At 42.0% G+C, this 21,876-nt stretch overlaps 1 protein-coding gene across 3 annotated transcripts in view; it reads right to left on the minus strand.

Moving 5' to 3' along the window:
• The window catches only part of ADGRG2 (adhesion G protein-coupled receptor G2), a 134,538-nt gene that overhangs the window by 76,192 nt on the left and 36,470 nt on the right, over nt 1-21,876 (minus strand). For all 3 annotated transcript variants that reach the window (XM_063721423.1, XM_063721422.1, XM_009234638.4), the window contains exons 2-3: nt 18,257-18,301; nt 4,336-4,454 (exon numbers count right to left, since the gene is read on the minus strand). In XM_063721423.1, coding sequence (XP_063577493.1) covers nt 4,336-4,453 — 118 coding nt within the window. In that variant the 5' untranslated portion in view covers nt 4,454; nt 18,257-18,301. The remainder of the gene's footprint in view (nt 1-4,335; nt 4,455-18,256; nt 18,302-21,876) is intronic.

The following is a 21,876-nucleotide window of genomic DNA, read 5'->3' on the forward strand; positions in this document are numbered from 1 at the left end:
GATGCCAATGCTACTTGTCTGCTACACTTTGGGAACCACTGCTTTAAGAAATCAATTCATCAGAGATCTGGAGCAAGAAATGCAGTCAGCTGCCTTAAGTGATCACTCAGCTTTTCCCTACTTAGGTTTGTTTCAGAGCCATGCACTTTCCTATTTACCTGCCCCTGTTGTTGGCATTTTAAAACATAATTTTTCAAAAAGACATATTTCTAACAAACAGCTTTCATTTGGATGAATTTTTTCCCTTGTGTTCCACTTTCCTGCCTCATCTACCCCTGCGGTGGAAAAAGCACCGAAACGTGAGACTGAAGATCTAGCATCTAGTCTGGGCTCCGCCACTTCCTAACCAATAACCTCCCTGGGGACATTTACTCATCAGTAAAGGGGGGACTCTTGAGTTTTGCCCTGCCAAGCCCACAGTAATGTTTCAGTGCCCTAAGCAGATGGTGCGTGTGAGAATAGTTTAGATTTTATTTTATTTTTTGTTTGAGAGTCTCGCTCTGTCACCCAGGCTGGAGTACAGTGGCACGATCTCGGCTCACTGTAGCCTTGACCTCCTGGGCTCAAGCGATCCTCCCACCTCTGCCTCCTGAGTAGCTAGGACTACAGGCATGCCACTGCCCGGCTATTTTTTTTTTTTTTTGGTAGAGACAGTGCCTTGCCATGTTGCCCAGGCTGATCTGGAACTCCTGGGCTCAAGAGATCCACCCACCTTGGCCTCCCAAAGTGCTAGGATTACAGGCATGAGCCACCTCACTGGCCCACAGTTTAGATGAACATCACATGGTCACAACAAGAGAATTTGTATCTCATGATATATATATATGTATATATATATATACGTATATATATATGTGTGTGTATATATACGTATATATATGTGTGTATATATATACATATATATCTATATATATATCCCATGAGATATCTATATCTATCTATCCCATATAGATATCTATATATATACATACATATATCTCAGGAAGAGATTTCTCTCCCCATTGCTGTCTTCCACCAGTTGTGTAGGCAGTGGTTCTCAAAGTGTAGTCCCTAGACTACATCATCAGCATCACCTGGGAGCTTGTGAGAGCTGTCAATTCCTCGGTCCCACCCCAGACCCACTGAAGCACAAATTCTGGGGGTGGGGTCCAGTGAACCGTACCTCCATAAGCCCTCCCGGGGATTCTGATGCATGCTCAAGTTTGAGAACTTGGTTTTGTGGTTACAAGCACAAAATCTAGAGGCTGACTACTGGGTTCAAATCCCAGCTCTGCCGCTTCTTAAGGGCTTACAGACTTGGGCAAGTTACTTACCTCTCTGAGCCTCAGCTTCCTGATCTGGAAAATGGGAATACAACTAGGATCTCCCCTTCCTAGACTGGATTGAGAAGATTAAGGGAGTGGATGTGTATTAAACATGTAGGAACCTGGTATGTTGTAAGCCTTCAGAATACATCTAGCCTTTATCATTTCTTTTCTTTTCTTTCTTTCTTTCTTTTTTTTTTTGAGACAGAGTCTCGCTCTGTCACCCAGGCTGGAGTGCAATGGCATGATCTCGGCTCACTGCAACCTCTGCTCCCGGGTTCAAACAATTCTCCTGCCTCAGCCTCCCGAGTAGCTGGGATTATAGGTGTGCACCACCACGCCCGGCTAATTTTTTGCATTTTTAGTAGAGACAGGACTTTGCCATGTTGGCCAGGCTGGTCTCGAACTCCTGACCTCAGGTGATCCACTCGCCTCGGCCTCCCAAAGTGCTGGGATTACAGGCATGAGCCACTGCACCCGGCCATTATTTCTTTTTTTAAAGAATGGCGGCTTTTTGACAGCGTGCCCCAGTACTTACTTTTTAAAGGATTGCCAATTGTGTTATAGCTTGTTGGGAAGTTTTCCATTTAGTCTGTGTATTTGTATGTGTGTTTTATTTGTTTGTATGTTTTGTTGTTTGCTGCTAGTAGATTTTTATCTTATGCAATAAAGATTCCTTGGTCCTGCCACCCACTTCTGAATAAGAAAGGTATTTTGTTGTGTGTCCTTGATGTCTTCTCAAGTATCAATCATTTCCTAGTCCCATTCCTAATGAGGATTCTTTTTTTTTTTTTTGAGACAGAGTTGTACTCTCTGCCACCCAAGCTGGACTGCAGTGGTATGGTCACTGTTCACTGCAACCTCCGCCTCCTGGGCTCAAGCGATCCTCCCATCTCAGCCTCCTGAGTAGCTGGGAATACAGACACCCGCAACCATGCCCGGCTAATTTTTCATGTTATTTCATTTTTGTAGAGACGGGGTCTCACTATGTTGCTCAGGCTTGTCTTGAATTCCTGGGTTCAAATGATCCTCCCTCCTCAGCCTCCCAAAGTGCTGGGATTACAGGTGTGAACCTCCTAATGAGGATTCTTTACACTTGCCTTTGGCAGTTGTGCCCACAGAAATTGCAGGCCCAGCATTGCTGGTCTTTCAACTGCTTTTCTGAGATACCTTTTCTTCTTGTTCCATGAACTTCTAAAGATCCCCCTTTCTGAAAATACCAGGCTGCTTCATTTGTCTGATTCTCTACCGCCTTTAAATTGCCATATGGTTGTACCTTCAAGTAGATACATTTAAAAACAAGTAAACACCAGAAATAAACCCTCATCTATAGGGTCACTTTGAGGCAGGAAAATAGGGTCTGGAGGCAGGGAACATAAGGCCGATACACACTTCAGCTATGACAGGAAATATCCTCACCATAGGGTGTACGCTGAGTAAATGACTTTGTAACTTTACTTCATCCTCTTCATTCACATAGGGCATACACCAAGTAACCAATGGAAACTCCCACAAATTCTGTAACAGGGACTTTGAGCCCCTGTGCTCGGGCCACTCCCACACTGTGGAGTGTACTTTCATTTTCAATAAATCTCTTCATTCCTTCCTTGCTTTGTTAGTGCATTTTGTCCAATTATTTGTTCAAGATGCCAAAAACCTAGACACCCTCCACTGGTAACAAAGTGATTTTTGACAAAGGTGCCAAGACCATTCAATGGCAAAAAGGCAGTCTTTTCAAGAAATGCGGCTGGAAAACGATATCCACATGCACGAGAGTGAAGTTGGACCGTTATCTTACACCATATACAAAAATGAACTCTAAATCGATCAAAGGACCTAAACATAAGAGCTAAAACTATAAAATTCTTGGAAGAAAACACAGGGGAAAGTCTTCATGATATTGGATTTGGCAATGATTTCTTTGATATAACACCAAAGCATAGACAACAAAAGTAAAAATAAATAGACTACATTAAAATTAAAAGAATTTATGCATGAAATTATACTATTAAGAAAGTGGAAGAAACACCCCACGGAATGGGAGAAAATATTTGCAAGTTATATATCTGATAAGGGATTAATATCCAGAATACACAAAGAACTCCAAAACTCAACACCAACAAAAACAACCCAATTCAAAACTGAGCAAAGGACTTGAATAGACACTTCTCCAAAGAAGATATACAAGTGGCCAATAAGCACATGCAAAGATGCTCAATATCACTAATCATTAAGGAAATGCAAATCAAAGCCATAATAAGATACCACTTCACACCCATTGCCAAAACAACAGGAAAATACAAGCATTGTCAAGAATGGGAGACACTGGAATTCTTGTGCCTTGCTTGTAGGAATGTAAAATGATACAGCCACCGTGGAAAACCGTTTAGCAGTTTCTCAAGATGTTCAACACAGGGTTATATGATCCAGCAATTCCCTCTTAGGTATATACCCCAAAGAAATGAAAGCAGGGACTCAAATAGTGATTTGTACACCCACATTCATAGCAGCATTATTCACAACAGTCAAAAGGGGGAAACGACCCAAATGCCCATCAATGGATGAATGAATAGACAAAATGGGGTCAATGCATACAGTGAAACATTAGCTGTTAAAAAGAATGAAATTCTGATACATGCTGCAACATGGGTGAACCTAAGTGAAATAAGCCAGGCACAAAAGGACAAATATTGTATGATTCCACTTATCTAAGGTACTTGCAATAGACAAATACATAGAAAGAAAAGGAACAGAGGTTACCAGGAAGGGGTGGGGGGGAAGGAAATTGGGAGTTATTGTTTAATGAATATAGAGTTTCTATTTGGGATGATGAAAATGTTTTAGAAATGGATAGCAGTGACAGTTACACAAAATTGTGAATGTACTTAATGCCAATGAACTGTATACTTTAAAATGGTTAAAAATGATAAATATTATGTTATTTTACCACAGTAAAAAAAATCCTAAATAACAAAAAAATACACACATGCAGATAAACAGAAAAAAAAATGAAGAAAAACAGACACATTACCTTCCAGGGATGTTACCAGAACGACATGAAGACAAATGATGACAAGGAATATCTTGAACGTCAGTAAAACTTCTTCAGTTCTGCCAACATGGCCACACTGCCTACCAGAGAAAACCATCCTGGAATAAAGTAAGGAGAAGACAGATCATCACAGCTGCCATAATCACAACACAGCAATACCTCAAAGGTCATTCCTCAACCAAGGCAACCTGTGATCCTGTGCACTTCAAATTGCTATGGTTCCAGAGAATCAGAAACGCCAGTTGGGCACTGGTGACAACGAGCAAAACCCATGTTTATTATGGGAGGGTTGCCCAGTAGGATGTTATACTTAGAAGCAAGGTAGGCCATGTGGATTTATGGAAAACATCAACACATGCAAAATAACAAGAGAAGGAATAAAAAACACAAAATGTTACATCATTATTACCACTACACAGAATCTTTTCAATAATTATCCTTCTCTATGTCATTTTTTTCTTAAAAAAAAAAAAAAAACTTTTTTAAAGCGATAGGGTCTCGCTATGTAGCCCAGGCTGGAGCGCAATGGCTGTTCACAGGTGCAATCATAGTATACTGTGGCTTCAAGCAATCCTCCTGCCTCAGGCAGCACCACTGTGCCCAGCTCCTATTCATGTTTTTTTTTGTTTGTTTTTTGTTTTTTTTGAGACGGAGTTTCGCTCTTGCATGTTTTATACTGTAAAAGGATAAGTGATATGGACAGGAGGCAGGGAAATATTGGGTAGAAGAGTGTGGTCCTAGACAAGGGCCACACCCTCAAGCCTGGACCCGTGGCTCAAAGTGAGAACATGCATTCTCATTTCCCTGCCCGAATGTTGCCTTTTCCAAAACCACCCTGGCCTGCCCTGCCCCCCAGTCCTGTACCCATAAAAATCCCGGGCCCCACTGGCAGAGTGGCAGAGGAGAGAAGAGAAGTAGCCGGACCTTGGAGAGGAGCAGCTTGACTTCAGAGGGATGGCTTGACAGTGGGACTTCGGAGGAGTTCAGCCACAGATGGCCGAACTCCAGGGGAAGACCACCTTCCCACTCCATCCCCTTTCCAGCTACCCATCCCACTGAGAGCCACTTTCATCAGCAATAAAATCCTCTGCATTCACCACCCTCCAATTTGTTCTTACAACTTCATTCCTCCTGGATGCCAGACAAAGACTTTGGTGCGGGTGCAAAAGGCTGTCACATTGACCCTCCACTGAGCTGTTTAACACTTACACTGTCCAAGGATGGCAATGCTAAAAGAATGCGCTGTAACACATGCCCTCTGGGGCTCAGCGGGTCGCGGGCAACCTGTAGACGCTGCTGTGGGCCTGCACAGAGTCCTGCTCCTGCTGGTTGCCCAGAAGCACTCAACCTGGCCTCTGTACCCACTCACCTGCGTGCTCCCCCTCCCACGAAGGGTTGAGAGCTGTGGGCTGAGTAAGTGAGCCACTCCTTCCTGAGTCCCACAAAGGGGTCAAGGGAACGATCCAGTTTCATCAGTACATTGCATTTCCTTTTTGTTGCATATTATTTTATCATCATTGCTTGCATTTTAGTAGTTTATGTCAGAATTGAATTTAAAAGCCTCATTTACCATTCATTCACTTATTCATTCAACAAATATTTATTGAGGGCCAATATGTACCAGATGAGATGTGAGGGCTGAATAGGAGTGAACTAGATGAAATGCACGTGCTGGAGGTGGGGCAGGGGCTAGGGGAGAGTTCAGCACACAGAAAGAACTGCAAATGCTAAGACTGTGTCTGATCCTCTCACGTCTGGGAGTTGGCCAACATTACCCCATGACAGGCAGTCAGCACTAGGAGCGGAGGCTGGCGTGGGGTGCTGAGAAAGGAATCACTCATGGGCACAGGCACAAGCAAGGGGGTGGCGAGAGCCAACTGGGCAGGCTCCCTCTACACAGCCAGAGGGAAGTGGCTGGGACAAACCAGGCTGTGTGTCCTCAGCGAGCAGAGCTCTCGGCCAAGGGCACTCATGAATCCAGCCACCACTTGCAGCCTCTGCAAGCCCTAGAGTGAGTGTGAATACATAGTGGTGAAGACTAAAGAGCATGAGTTCAAAGATCCCAACTCGGCCACATAATATCTGGTGACTGTGGACAAGTTATTTCCAATGGTCGTGTTTCCCCATCTAGCAAACTGAGACAACAGCACCCACCTGATAGTGCTGTTGCAGTGAGTAAACGAGAAATCTTTGCACGGTGGCTGGCACTGTGAATGCACTGTAAATGTTAGCTGTACTCTTCACTCATTCATTCATTCAACAAATATCTATTTTGCACCTAGTATGTGCAGGATCAGGCAGTGCTGGGATTAAGGGGTGGAGGGCATGGAAAGAAAGGGGATATATAAGTCAGAGTTTCTGTCTCAAGGTAAAGCTGGCAATCTTTAAGAATTCTGTAATTGAATACTCATAACCAGCACAAGGAGAGTGATTCTTTCCTTGACCTGACATGATGATGTTTTAGACCAGGAGGTGAATCTTTCTCCTTCAAAAGAGGGCTTGCATACCTTAAATTAATAAATTGTATTATGTATTAATGCTAGAATATGTTGATCAATTATAAAAAGCCTCTAATTTCTCCCTCCTCTTTTAACCTCTCTCTGGGCATAATGGCATGTTATTGATCTTCCCAAAGGAGTCACTCAAATGAGGATGTTAACACAGTTGTGCAAAGATATATCGATGTCTCTCTGGAGGAAAGATCTAAGTGTCTGCTACAGCTATACAAAACAATCTCAGTGCAGCTCAGAAATATAATGTTTGCCAAGGAAACCAGAGACAAAAGAGTGCTTATTGTACATAATTCCATTCATGAGAAACCGAAGCAGAAAAAACTAATCGATGTGGTGAGAAGTCAGGAGAAGGGTTATCCTTGAAAGGGAGGGAGTTATAACAATATTGGATGTGGGCACAAGGGAGGCTTCTGAGGTACCGAGAATATTCTGTGTGCCAATTACATGGGTGTATTCAGTTCACGAAATTCACTGAGTTGTACACATATATGTATGCCATAAGTTTCAATAAAAAGTTTAAAAATTAACATTTTTTAAAGTTTTTGAACTCTGTCCCCCCTCCAAAAGCACTGCTTAAAAAAAAAAAATGAAGGCATTATTGAGTGAACTACAGTGCCACAGAAAATGCTCTCCTCTACAAATGCCTTAGACTTGACTGTACCTGAAACTGGTGGAGTTGACTTAGATTTAATTCACAAGTATTTAAGTGTAGCCTGGGGAGACAGTATCAGAGTGGCTTATTTCTGGAAAGGAACTCAGAAATCACCTATCCTCGAACCCTCGTTCTACAGATGAAAGAGGCCCCATCATTGCAAGCTTGTCCAACCTTGGCCCCCGGGTCACATGTGGCCCAGGATGGTTTTGAATGTGGCCCAATACAAATTCGTAAACTTTCTTAAAACATTATGAGTTTTTTTGCAATTTTTTTTTTTTTTTAGCTCATCAGCTATCAATAGCGTTAGTGTATTTTATGTGCAGCCCATGACAATTCTTCTTCCAATGTGGCCCAGAGAAGCCAAAAGATTGGACACCCCTGCAAGTCTAGGGGATGCATCAACGTCTTTCAGCTATTTGGCAGAACCCTTACTCTTTCTACCACAATGCCAGCCTCCTGAGACTTTGTCTCCTTGTAAGTAAAATGTTTTGAGTCCATCAGCTGAAAGACATCAAGTTCAAAATGTTATTATACAATTTAAAAATGTCTACAGACTCATTCTTGAGCTTTGCTAACTCGTAGGGCAGGACCTAAGTGGTGTACAAGATATGATCAAAGGTAAATTCGTGTACTCAGTGACTCAGTGTACATACACAGTGAGTGACTACTATGTGCTGTAACTGAGACCTCTGATCAAAATAAACTATGCCTTTTCACTAAAGGCAGGATCTACTCAACTTCCAAATGCAGGTAGGAAAGGCCAGAATGAAAGATGACCCCGGCAATCATCTTGAAAGAAAATATAGATCAAGAACTTAATGCAGACTGCTTTCAGTTGTCAGATCTGGAATACGTTTCCTCAAGGCTGAACGTACGTTTTTGGAGAAGTTTTATGGTATTTGAAATAATGTAGCTCCTACTGCCTTCTGCATAAACTGAGAATGTCCTATTAGGTCATAAAGTCTCTAGGATCACTAATCAAAGGGAAATCTGTGAAGTTTGAAACCTTTAATCATTGCACATCAAAGCCATTTTTCTCTTTTTCAGCTGGAACATTGATATAGTTTGGATACGTGTCCCCATCCAAATCTCATGTTGAATGTTGGAGGTGTGAGCTGGTGGGAGGTGTTGGATCATGGAGGATCCTTCATGAATAGCTTGGGCCATCCCCTTGGTGATAAGTGAGCCCCAGAAGCAAATGCCACTATGCTTCTTGCACAGTGTGCAGAACCAGGAGCCAATTAAACCCCTTTTCTTATAAATGACCCAGTCTCAGGGATTTCTTTACAGCAATGCAAGAACAGCCTAACACAAACATCTATTCATCTTCTGGTGCAATCTGGGTTAGCTCAATGCTATCCAGGTCATCAACAAAGAGGATCCGAATAGCCACTGGTTCTTAGCAAATTTTTAAGGTGCTAAGGATGGCTAGGAAGATAGCAACAATTACAGAGAAAACTATTTGGTAGCATTTAAACAGTGAAACGTAGACCTTAACACTAGATTAAAGATGATCCCCAATTCATCTTTATCCAGGGCCCCCTTTTAGGTTGTGAACTCTGATGTAAATGGCAACCTCCCTCTAGAGTTGTACAGTGCACGAACTACATGACTATATGCTGTGGTGCTTCCACTCTAAAAACTCGTTCTAGAGCTCTTCAATTTCATTAAATAGTATCAGTATCATATTTTTGAAATATATATCATCAGTGCAACCTGTTATGGCAATAAATGATAAATCTGTCTTTAGATACAGAATAATCAAAGAATAATATTAGAAAGGGAGAAATAGCTTGATACCACCATAGGGCAGGTCTGTGTGAGAGTTATTCTCTGTTATCTCTGGTTAACTGGCATACTTTGATTATACCATAGCTACTATGATATAGACAATGATCAATATTTTTGACCTGAGTTATAAGAGGTATGATAATTGTTCCCTAAGTCTTCTAGAAAACTCTATGCTTTTGAGACATTTATACGGAGTCATATATGTTGGCTTACAAGACCACCACAAGGGGAAATGTAGAAAGAGAAGGACTGCAGGGGTTCTCAGTGTGGATAAAGCGAGAACAAAAAGTGAAAAAGCAATTGATTTGGATTGTTCAATTCTCAAAGAAGTCAGAAAAAGAATCAGAAAACTGGTAAGAAAAGCATAATTAAATTTCTATTTGAACACTGCTCAATGACTTCGATACAGGAAATATCTCAGGAAAAAAAAATGTCTTCAGTGTTCCGGGAATATGTTGGGTTAGGTTAGTTAGATCAAACCTTGGGCTGAAGACAATTAAAAATCATGAATAAAATGCTAAAAGCATTTTCTTTTATTATTATTATTAATTATTTATTTTTTGAGACAGGGTCTCATTCTGTCACCCAGGCTGGAGTGCAGTAGTGGCATGATCATGGTTCACTGCAGCCTCGACCTCGTGGGCTCAATTGATCCTCCTGCCTCAGCCTCCTGAGTAGCTGAGACTACAGGCATGTACCACCATGCCTGGCTAATTTTTTTATTTTTTGTAGAGATGAAGTTTTACCATGTTGCCTAGGCTGTTATTGAACTCCTGGTCTCAAACTCCTGGGCCTCAGCCTCCCAAAATGCTGGGATTACAGGAGTGAGCCACCGCACCCAGCGCATTTTCTTTCTTCTTTTTTTTCTTTTTGTTTGTTTGAGGTGGAGTCTCGCTCTGTCTCCCAGGCTGGAGAGCAGTGGCATGATCTCGGTTCATTGCAACCTCCGCCTCTCGGGTTCAAGCGATTCTCCTGTCTCAGCCTCCTGAGTAGCTAGGATTACAGGCGCCTGCCACCACACCCGGCTAATTTTTTCTATTTTTAGTAGAGATGGGGTTTCACCATGTTGGCCAGGCTAGTCTTGAACTCCTGACCTCAGTTGATCCACCCGGCTTGGCCTCCCAAAGTGCCGGGATTACAGGCGTGAGCCACCACGCCCAGCTGCGGATTTTCTTAAACATATCAAAGAGCTGGCAAGATAGAAAGGAATTGCCAGGCCAAAGGTGAAACTCAAGCAGGAACTCAGGTAAGTAATGTAAGCAATGAAGCCCACTTATACCTGTGGGTATGGGCCTAATGAGGCAAACCTGAGTTTCAAATATGACATATGAAAGAAAAGTTCAGAGACATGGAGAAAAGAAATACAATGTCTAACATACCTTTAAACAAAATTCAAAGAGAGAATCAGTGTTTGGAATGATAATGACCAAGTGCCCCCAAATGGGTGAAAAACACCAATCCTCAGATTTAAGGAGCCCAAAGAATCTCAATCACAAGAAATAAAAAGAGATCTACACCTAGATACATCATAGTGAAAATGAAAAAAAACAAAAACAAAAACACAAACATCTGAAAAATTGTCAGAAAAACAAGACAGATAACCTTCAAAGGAGCAGCTGTTAAGCTGGGCATGCAGTGGCTCATGCCTGTAATCCCAGCATTTTGGGAGGCGAGGCGGGTGGATCACTTGAGGCCAGGAGTTCGAGGTCAGCCTGGCCAACGAGGTGGAACCCCCGTCTCTACCAAAAATACATAAATTAGCCAGGTGTGGTGATGCCCACCTGTAATCCCAGCAACTCTGGAGGCTGGGGCAGGAGAATCGCTTGAACCTGGGAGGCAGAGGTTGCAGTGAGCTGAGATCACACTACTGCACTCCAGCCTGGGCAACAGAGCAAGACTTCGCCTCAAAAAAAAAAAAAAAAGAAAGAAAGAAAGAAAAAGGCTGTTAAGAAGCCGCTGTTAGACTGACGACAGCTATCTTCTCAGAAGCAACAATGGAAGCCAGAACCAGTGGAAGTCTATCTGCAGTGTGCTGGAAACAAACTGCCAACTTAGAATTCTGCTCTCAGGGAAAATATCTTTGAAGAATGAGGGCAAGATGAAGATATTTTCAGACAAACAGAAACTGTGATGTTGTTCCCTACCTGCAAATCATTACTGAAATCAATCCTAAAACATGTATTCAGGCAAAAGACATAAGAACTGAGATGAAAGGAGGAATGAGGAACAAAGAAAGTGGTGGGTTTGTGGCCAGGCCCATGGCTAACATTTCTAAGATACAGATCAAGAGTTTAAAAGAAGGCTTTGCCCTTATTCTTCCCCTAAGGCTTCATTCCAAGCTGTAAGAGGCTTTGTGCACACGCATGTGATCACCACAGCCTGCATACCCGTAACCCCCTCTCCTGCATGCATGTACCCCTTGGTCATCCCTTGGGTCTGGGGGTACATACACCTGCAGCATGGCTTGCAATGGGGAAGGGGAGTGCCCAGGTCCTGGAAATTGGCACAGAATGTTTGGATTGGGAATTCCAGGGTCCTGGATTCCCAGAGTACGATCTAGAAGCAAGGGTGAGGGGAAGAGGGAGGCAGCTCCGGGTATGCATGACTTCTTGGTGCCACAGACTTCTTGCCATTTGGAGAAGGGTGGAGCTAGAGAAGGGCCAGAGAGGGGACTCTAAATCACAAGTCACAGGCCAGAGGCCCCAGGTGCCCAGAACTAGGGGTAGTACTCTCTATTGGCAAATCCAAACGAACTTTTACTATATAAAACAGTGCCAGTCATGGTGGCTCACGCCTGTAATCCCAGCACTTTGGGAGGCCGAGATGGGCAGATCACTTGAGGTCAGGAGTTCAAGACCAGCCTGGCCAACATGGTGAAACCCCATCTCTACTAAAAATACAAAAATTAGCCAGATGTGGTGGCTGGCACCTGTAACCCTAGCTTCTTGGTAGGCTGAGGCAGGAGAATTGCTTGAACCCGGGAGGTGGAGGTTGCAGTGAGCCAAGATCGTGCCACTGGACTCCAGCCTGGGTGATAGAGGGAGACTCTGTCTTGAAACAAAACAAAACTACTATATAAAACAATAACATCTTGTAGGGATTAGTGAAACATGATGAAATAAAAACATATAGCAACTATCTCATATATATAAACATAGGAGATAATATATGCATTATATGTAATATAAGTAAGGAGATGACAAAATGAAATTCAAAAATTAAAGTCTTCCAAGGTCCTTGAATTATACTAGAGGAAGCTAAAGGTATTGATTATCTTTACACATTGAAAAGTTGAGTAGACATGTTGTAATTTCTACAACAGGTTGTAATTTCTTTAGTAACTAAACAACAGAAATGGGACATATAACTTCCTAACTAGTGGAGGAGGAAAACAGTTTTTAACATATTCAGTCAGTCTGAAAAAAGGCAAGAAAGAGGAGAAACAGCAACAAAGAATGGTTAGGAAAAATAGAAAGTGATAAAGATTTAAAAACAAATGCAGGCCGGTGCAGTGGCTCACGTCTGTAATCCCAACACTTCGGGAGGCCGAGGCAGGTGGATCACCTGAGGTCAGGAATTCGAGACCAGCCTGACCAACATGATGAAACCCTGTCTCTACTAAAAAAAAAAAAAAAACAAAAAATTAGCCAGGTATGGTGTCAGGAGCCTGTAATCCCAGCTACTTGGGAGGCTGAGGCAGGAGAATCGCTTGAACCCAGGAGGCAGAGGTTGCAGTGAGCCGAGATTGCGCCACTACACTCCAGCCTGGGCAACAAGAGTGAAACTCTATCTCAAAAAAAAAAAAAAAAAAAAAAAAAAATGCAGATCAATGATTCATGAAATATAAATGGACTCAATGATTCCATTAAAAGGCAAAGATTATCAGACTGAAAAAAATACAAACTCCAATTATATGCCATTTACAAGGACACAAATAGAACCTAATGATTCAGAAAGTTTGAAAGTAAACAGATGGAAAAGATATGCTATGTCCACACTAATCAGAAGAAAATTAATGTGTTTATACTAATATCAGACAAATTATACTTTAAAGCAAAATACTTTACCTAGAAATAAAACCATTCATTCATAAAAGATTCAATTCTGAATTGAAGACTGAAGAAATTTACATGTGAATGCAACTACTATAGCCTCAAAATACACCAAACAGCATTGACAGAATATAAGGAGAAACAGAACAAATCCACAATCATAATGAGATCTCTATCAGCAACTGGTAAAAATTAAATAAGAAAGTCATTAAGGATATAGAATATTTGAATCACACATTTAACCAACAACATGAGGACCATATCTAGAAGCCCCCATTCAACAACTGCAGTGCGCATAATCTTTTCAAGTGTACATGGAATGTCTGTGAAAACCATCCAGACCATCAGAAAAGTCTCAAAAGCTTTTTAAACAATTGGAAAACAGGAAAGCAGCATGTTCTTTGACCACAACACAATTAAGGTGCAAGAACAAAAAGTTAGATGTGTTATTTAACAAATAACCCATGGGTCAAAGAAGTCACAATGTTTATTAGAAAATATTCGCCAGGCGTGGTGGCTCACACCTGTAATCCCAGCACTCTGGGAGGCCAAGGCAGAAGGATCACCTGAGCCCAGGAGTTCGAGTCCAGCCTGGGCAACAAAGTGGGACCCCCCCCACCATTCTCTACAAAAAAAAAAAAAAATTAGCCGGGCATGGTGGTATGCGCCTGTGGTCCCAGCTGCATGCGAGTCTGAGGCAAGAGGATCGCTTAAGACAAGGAGGTAGAGGCTGTAGTGAACCATGATCAGGCCAATGCACTGCAGCCTGGGCAACAGAGCAAGACCTTGTCTCAAAAACAAAAAAGATAGAAGAAAAAAGAAAATATTTGACTTGATCAATAAGAAAAACACTGTATATAAAACACATAGGATACAGCTAAAGATAGAGTGAAAATTATATTTTAAACATACAAATTAGAAAAAGAGAAAGGCTTAAAATTAATGAATTAAGGTTCTTAAGAAGTGTGAAAAAGCACAGCAAAATAAACCCAAAGAAGAAGAAGGAAGGTAATAAAAAAAAAAGCATATAATAAAAACAGAAAAAACACATAAAGATTAACAAAGCCAACGTTGCTCCTTGACAAGACAATTCTGGCAAAATCAAGAGACGGAGGGGAGGGAGAAAGGGGAGAAAGAGAGAGAGGCAGGGAGTGAGGAAGTAGCTAATAGAAGTTATGGAAAAAGCAACACACCTGTAAATGCTATAAACATAATAAATATAAAAGGCTCTTAGGGACAACTGTCTTCAATAATTTTGAAACTCTAGATAGAAAGGGACAAATTTCTAGAAAAAAATACCAATTACCAAGAAGGAATCAAGTAGAAATGGTAAACATGAATAGTAGGTATAACCATTAAAAGTCTCAAAACTTGTCCCACAAAGAAAACTCCAGGCCCAGATGGCTTCACTGATGATTCTATCAAATATTTAAGGAATAAGAGTTTCAATCACACAGAAACGCAAGAAAAAGAGAACATCTGAACTCACTTTTACAAGGCTATCATAACCCCGATGCCAAAACCAGACAAGGAAAGTCCTTAGATTTTTACCCATTATATAAATCAAATATGACTGTTTTCAGATTTCTCCAAAATGCTCATAGAAATGTCTAGAAGCAATTTCAAATCTTGTAAATTGAGGTAGTTTGAATAAATATTGGACAAAAGGAACTATTCTGAACTTCAGCAACAAAATTTTTTGAAGATAAGGTCACCAAGAACTAAAGCCAGTATTACTGTAGTAAGAGAAACAACATCCCATATGCCAAAAACAACCATGTCCTAAAGATGACAGAAACCAGGTTAACTGGTAAGTGCTGAATAGGAACTCTAAAACAGCAGCCTTGTATGTTGTTTGTCAGAGCACAAAGTAAAGCCAATGCTGAGCCATACGGCATCATTGCAGTGTAAAACTTTCATATCTCTAGAATCAAATGGAAGGAAATGATTTATTTGGTCTTTACAGTGCAAAAATGATTTTCTTAATAAGCGGTAGGTGCTTTCTGATGCAGAAAAAGGAAGCTTTATTCAATAAAACAAGTGAATCAATATCAGACGTGCAAGATGAGAACTAAATTGTACGCTTAATGTAAACATACACTCACCAAACCTGGTGAGGGGTGTTCTGTTTTTTTGTTTGGTTTGGTTTTTGGGTTTTTTTTTTTGAGACGGAGTTTCGCTCTTGTCACCCAGGCTGGAATGCAATGGCGTGATCTCAGCTCACCACAACCTCCACCTCCTGGGTTCAAGCGATTCTTTTGCCTCAGCCTCCTGAGTAGCTGGGATTACAGGCACCTGCCACCACACCTGGCTAATTTTTGTATTTTTAGTAGAGACAGGGTTTCACCCTGTTGGCCAGGCTGGTCTCGAACTCCTGACCTTAGATGACCCACACGCCTCGGCCTCCCAAAGTGCTGGGATTATAGATGTGAGCCACCGCACCCAGCTGAGGGGTGTTCTGTTTTTTGGCTCCCTTGCTCAGCTCCAAATTTCTCCACTCTCTCATACCTGCGATCTACCATACTCTTGATTAGCCATGTGTGAATTATCCAACGCAAGGTGAAAGCCTACTTCATATCTCTCTCCCCTCATTCTTCAGGGTCTGCCCCCAGTGCTTGCAGTATGTTTAACACACAAAAACGAGCAGAATAGCATAGGATTCGGGAGCATGCATGGTAGAGCCATCTGTCTGCCTTCACATCTAAGCTCCACCACTTACAGTGTAAACTTGAGCTGTTCCTTAACCTCTCTGGAGTTTAAATTCTTCATGTGAAGACGTGGAAGTAATGCTAAGACCTATTTCACAGGGTTCTGTGGGGATTAAATGAGGTAATATAATGAAAGTCTTAGTATAGTCAAGAAGTGTTAGCTATGATTACAAGCATAATTAGAAGACAAGTTTTTGTGTTTTTTGTTGTTTTTTGGTTGTTGTTGTTGTTTGCTTGTTTTTTTGTGACAGGGTCTTGCTCTGTCACTCAGGCTGGAGTGCAGTGGTACAATCTCGGCTCGCTGCAACCTCCGCCTCCCAGGCTCAAACGATCCTCCTGCCTCAGGCTCCCGAGTAGCTGGGACTATAGGCACACGCCACCACACTCAGCTAAAGAAGATAAGTTTATAATACACTCCAGTCCAAAATGTAAACAGATTTTGGAATTATTTCCAAAATAATTGACATTCATTCATCTAGCTGACGAATGTTTATTGAAGTTCTATTACAAGCAAGATTCTATGCCAGGGACCCGAGATACTGCAAAAAACAAGGCAGATATCTTTCCTGCCCTTGATAGCTTAATAGCCACTACTCAGATTCATTGGTCATTGGCATGGCCAAATAAATAGTGATTTTTTTTTAAAACAACAAACAAAAGATACTTTCTCTTCATGGTCCATCAGACTCGACTTTGCCTAAAAACAAAAACAAGGAAGCAGAACACAATAGCCTCTCCAATAAAGGCTCGATCTCCACCTCACCCCCACACCCACAGCAGGCACTCGACAAAGATTTTTTCATTGATTTGGTCCAGAATCTACTGCTGCAAAATAATTCTATCAATACGTAGAGGAGAGAAATAAGAGGCTCTTCTTAAAAGCCTCCTGGGGCATTGATCTACACTGCAGGGCTGGGGCAGAGATAGGGCAAAAGCACATGGTTAGTGGTCATCTAGGAAACCATGCTGGAGAGGAAGCGAGGGACTCAGGAAACCAACCCCACCTCACCCACCAGGGCCCACCCCTCGCCAGGATTCTGTGCCCTTCCTTGGTTTTGTCATTACACCATGCCAATTCCTGCTTCAGGTCCCAGCTGGGCCATTTACTGGCTGTGTGACCCCGCTCAGGTGTTATAACCTTATTTATAGCAATAACTTACTAGTATCTATTATAATAACAATGTGTTATTTATCATGTAAGTTATAATAGGATCATTCTAATTTGTATTCATTATGATAGATATTTACATTGTTTACAAAATTTTGATAATTTATGTCAATGAATTCCCAGAAATAACCACTATTTATGAGTCTCAAAAGAAATAGGCTGGGTACAGTGGCTCAGGCCTGTAATCCCAGCACTTTGGGAGGCTGAAGCAGGAGGATGGATTGAGGCCAGGAGTTTGAGCCCTGTCTGGCAGCATAGGGAGATCCCGTCTCTACAAAAAATAAAAAATTAGCCAGGCATGGTTGCATGCACCTGTGGTCCCAGTTACTCAGGAGGCTGAGGTGGAAGTATCACTTGAGCCTGGGAGGTCAAAACTGCAGTGAGCTGTGACTGCGCCACTGTGCTCCAACCTGGGTGACAGAGGGAGACCCTGTCTCAAAAAAGAAAGAAATAGGAAGCGTGAAAGTAGCAGCTTCAGAATTTCTATCTAGAAGAGAGTCGTGGGTAGAAATCTGGTTGGAAGGATCCTTTGACAGCTGCATTTGCACAGCACTTAGGTCAGAGAGAGAACAAACACTTCCTTGGTCCATTTCAAAACATGACAAAAGCTGTTAGAGCCAAGGGACACACATCCAGGGAGCAGGAAAGGGGAAAACAGTGAAACAGGATCCCAAATAATTCCAAGTAAATGATCATTCTCTTTCCCCAGCTTTGACCGCACCATGTAACTTCAAAATCGGTACCCATTTCTGAACGCCCATTCAAAAGCAATTGGGTTACCAAGAAGAAACAGGTCAACAATAGAATTCCCAAGGAAAAGAAAGTATCTGAAAAAAAGAGAGCTCCAAGTGGGAGTGAGGAGTTAAAAACAAAACAAAACAAACAAAAAAGAATAAAGTTGGTATGGGGATGGGAATTTGCAATGAAGGAGGGAAAATAGGAAAGAAAAAAAACCCCAAGCCAACATGTTCCTCATTTCTACAACATTATCTCATAGAAATAGCATTACTCACCTGACCGCAAGTTCAGAAAAAAAGGTGGAGAACCTCTGTGCACACCTGAAAATGAAAAATAAAAAAAAAAGCAAAGTTAGACCAATGGAAAGTGGACTTTCTTGACAGCATAATACTTCAATACTGCAGTGAGCTCATCAGCCGACGCCCCCTGGGCTCCCTACTGCACGTCACAGCTTGAACTTGGCAGTGGAGTTACAGAAAAAATGGATGTAAACCCTGCTCTTGAGGAACTTATACATAAACTGGAAGCACAAGCCCAAAGCCAGTTTTGGGACTGATCTTGTTAATGTGTTTTGTTTTGTGATGGAGTCTCACTCTGTCACCCAGGCTGAAGTGCAGTGGCGTGATCTTGGCTCACTGCAGCCTCTACCTCCCAGGTTCAAGCAATTCTCCTGCCTCAGCCTCCTGAGCAGCTGGTATTACAGGCACACGCTACCACACCTGGCTAATTTTTTTTTTTTTTTTGTATTTTCAGTAGAGACAGGGTTTCACCATGTTGGCCAGGCTGGTCTCAAAATCCTGACTTCAGGTGATCCGCCCACCTAAGCCTCCCAAAGTGCTGGGATTATAGGTGTGAGCCACCACACCCAGCCTTGTTAATGTTTTTGTGGCATGAATTACTGTTCAGTTGAAGGCTTCATTAACAACATCATAGGGCACTGGACGACGAAGTGATTGGACCAGACCTGGGGTGGGGTGGTCCCTTCTAGATACCCTGCTTAGTTAGATATTTCTTCATGTGTTTGTGACTTCACTTCCCTAGAACCTAAACTCCTTGATATCAAGGATTGGGGCATTTAGGTCTCTTTTGCCAGAGGCAGAATTCTTTCTCCACTAAAGGGCTAACTCTTGGTTAATTACTAAGTTTGGCTCAGAGTTGAAAGGGGAACATGGGGGTATTTGCAATGATATGAGGGAAAACTCAGATGCATGCTGGGGAAAGAATGGGGTATCCACCCAAGGCAGAGAGCATTGCTGACAACCTGACTTGTATCTTTTAGAATATTCCAACATGCCTTACTTCTGAACCAAAACATTGGTTCAGCTATTAGCTTGAAGATGACAGTCGCTTCACGTAATGGTGTCTTCTCATGTGAAATAGGACATAATGACTTTCAAATGAAGATCTGTGATAAGAAATGATCTCTAAGGTCATCTTGGAACCAACTGACCTACTGACAGACTGTTCAGTGGCCCAGCAATCCCATTACTGGGTATATACCCAAAGGAATAGAAATCATTCTATTATAAAGATACATGCACACATATGTTCATTGCAGCACTATTCACAATAGCAAAGACATGGAATCAACCTAAATGCCCATCAATGATAGACTAGATAAAGAAAATGTGGTACATATACACCATGGAATACTATGCAGCCATAAAAAGGAATGAGATCATGTCCTTTGCAGGGACATGGATGGAGCTGGAAGCCATTATCCTCAGCAAACTAATGCAGGAACAGAAAACCAAACACCACATATTCTCACTTATAAGTGGAAGTTGAGCAATGTGAACACACAGACACATGGAGGGGAACAACATACACTGGGGCCTGTTGGGGAGGGGGTGGGTAGAGAATCAGGAAGAATAGCTAATGCATGCTGGGCTTAATACCTAGGTGATGGGTTGATAGGTATAGCAAATCACCATGGCACACATTTACCTGTGTAACAAACCTGCACATCCTGCACATGTACCCCAGAACTTGAAATAAAAAACAAAAATGAAGGCCAACCATGTTGTCCTGTCCTACGATGAACAATTGCAAACACATGTCCCAATGTTGAATGTGGACTAAATGTAGGATTAACAACTGAAAAACATTTCAATAATCAAAGAAAGAAAGAAATCGATTGTGACTTGAGTATCAAAAGAAGTTCATTTAACATTTGTGAAAATGAGAATTTTCTACATAGGGATTTCTGATATTTTGATGAAATTTCCCAATCCAAGCACACTACCTCTTCCAAAACCTTACTGACAACCATAATAAAGCACACTTAATGGTTCTTGGGAATCCAGTTTATTAATGAACAACAGGAGGCTCTGTTCGCTCCCATGGAATACTTACAGGTAGAAAAGTAGGGCAAGCAACATGACATTTGTTTTTCCCAGTGGATGAAAAAATTGAAAAGCCTAGTAATATCCAAAGCTGGAGAGCATGTGGGGAAATAAACACCTGCATACACCATTGGTGGAAACATAAACTTTGAGAGAGTAATTTAGCTATGTTTTAAAATTTTAAATGTGCATGCTTTTTGATACAGAAATTCGAATTCCAGAGATTGTCCCCACAGAAATACTGACCCATAGATACAAAAATATACACACAAATACTGTCATTGCAGCTGTGTGTGTGGTGGGGGGAGCCTAAGTTTCCATTAGTAGATGAAGAGTTAAACAATGGCACATCTGTGTTTTGGAATATTATGCAACACTTAAAAGTGAAGTTTATTTAGGTGTATTAACATACAGAGACTGTCAATGCATATAAGGCAAGAGAAAAACCAAGTTTCTGAATAATATATATACGAGGACTTGTTAAGACGCAATCAAAGTTATATGTGTATGCTTATTTTTTAATTAGAAATGGGGTCTTGCCTTGTCGCGCAGGCTGAAGTGCAGTGGCTCAATCACAGCTCACTGCAGCCTCCCACTCCTGGGTTCAAGTGATCCTCCCACCTCAGTCTCCTGGGTAGCTAAGACTACAGTCACGTGCAACCATGCTCGGCTAATTTGTTAGTTTTTTGTAGAGATGGGGTCTCACCATGTTGCCCAGGCTGGTCTCAAACTCCTGGACTCAAGCAATCCTCCCGCCTTGACCTCCCAAAGTGCTGAGATTACAGATGTGAGCCACTGCACATGGCCTATCCTTATTAATACAGTGACAAGGGTGGATGCATACAAAATAGCCTGGAAGGAAACCCACCAATAACCCAGGAGTGTGATGAGGGAAAGGATGAAGCCAAATTGCTACTCCATAGACCACAGGCATGTCCTCACATAGTACTTACACAATTAAGTAGATTTCTTCTAGTGAAGGAAAGCAGAACAGAAGGAGGGCCGAACAGAGCTCCTCCATTCAAGGTCAGGGGTTGGGGAATGGGAGGGAAAGCCATCACTTGCTCAGCTCAACGTCATCTCCCCTCCACCTGCTCTACCTCAGTTAGAAAGGCCCAACTGGGAACACAAAGACTTCTGGTTTCAGGGCCAAGAAACCAGCTTCCCAGCCAGGGAGCAGGAACTCACTTCAGCAAGTTGTGGAAAAGAATGGCGAAAGCAATGATGCAAAAATGCCTGATGAATACCAAGGCCTCAACTTCATTAAAGAAGGGCCCATCCTTCAGTCCACAGATCCCTCCTTGCCCCTGTGGCCACCACACACCCACCAGCCTTTATCTCCTAGAGAAGCGGAACAGGAATGAGGATCTGATGAGCACCAGCGCTTCAGTGACAAAACATAGTGACTGCCAATGTTTGGGGTTCTTACATCATTGAAGGGAAAGGGCAAGTCACAAAAGGAACCATATCAACTTATGTAAGACATGGCATGGAACAGAGAAATTTCGCAGAGAAGAACAGCAAACTCACCACTTGCTAGGATTCATGAA

The sequence above is a fragment of the Pongo abelii genome, chromosome X (genome assembly GCF_028885655.2).
Source record: "Pongo abelii isolate AG06213 chromosome X, NHGRI_mPonAbe1-v2.0_pri, whole genome shotgun sequence".
Classification (NCBI taxonomy): domain Eukaryota; kingdom Metazoa; phylum Chordata; class Mammalia; order Primates; family Hominidae; genus Pongo; species Pongo abelii.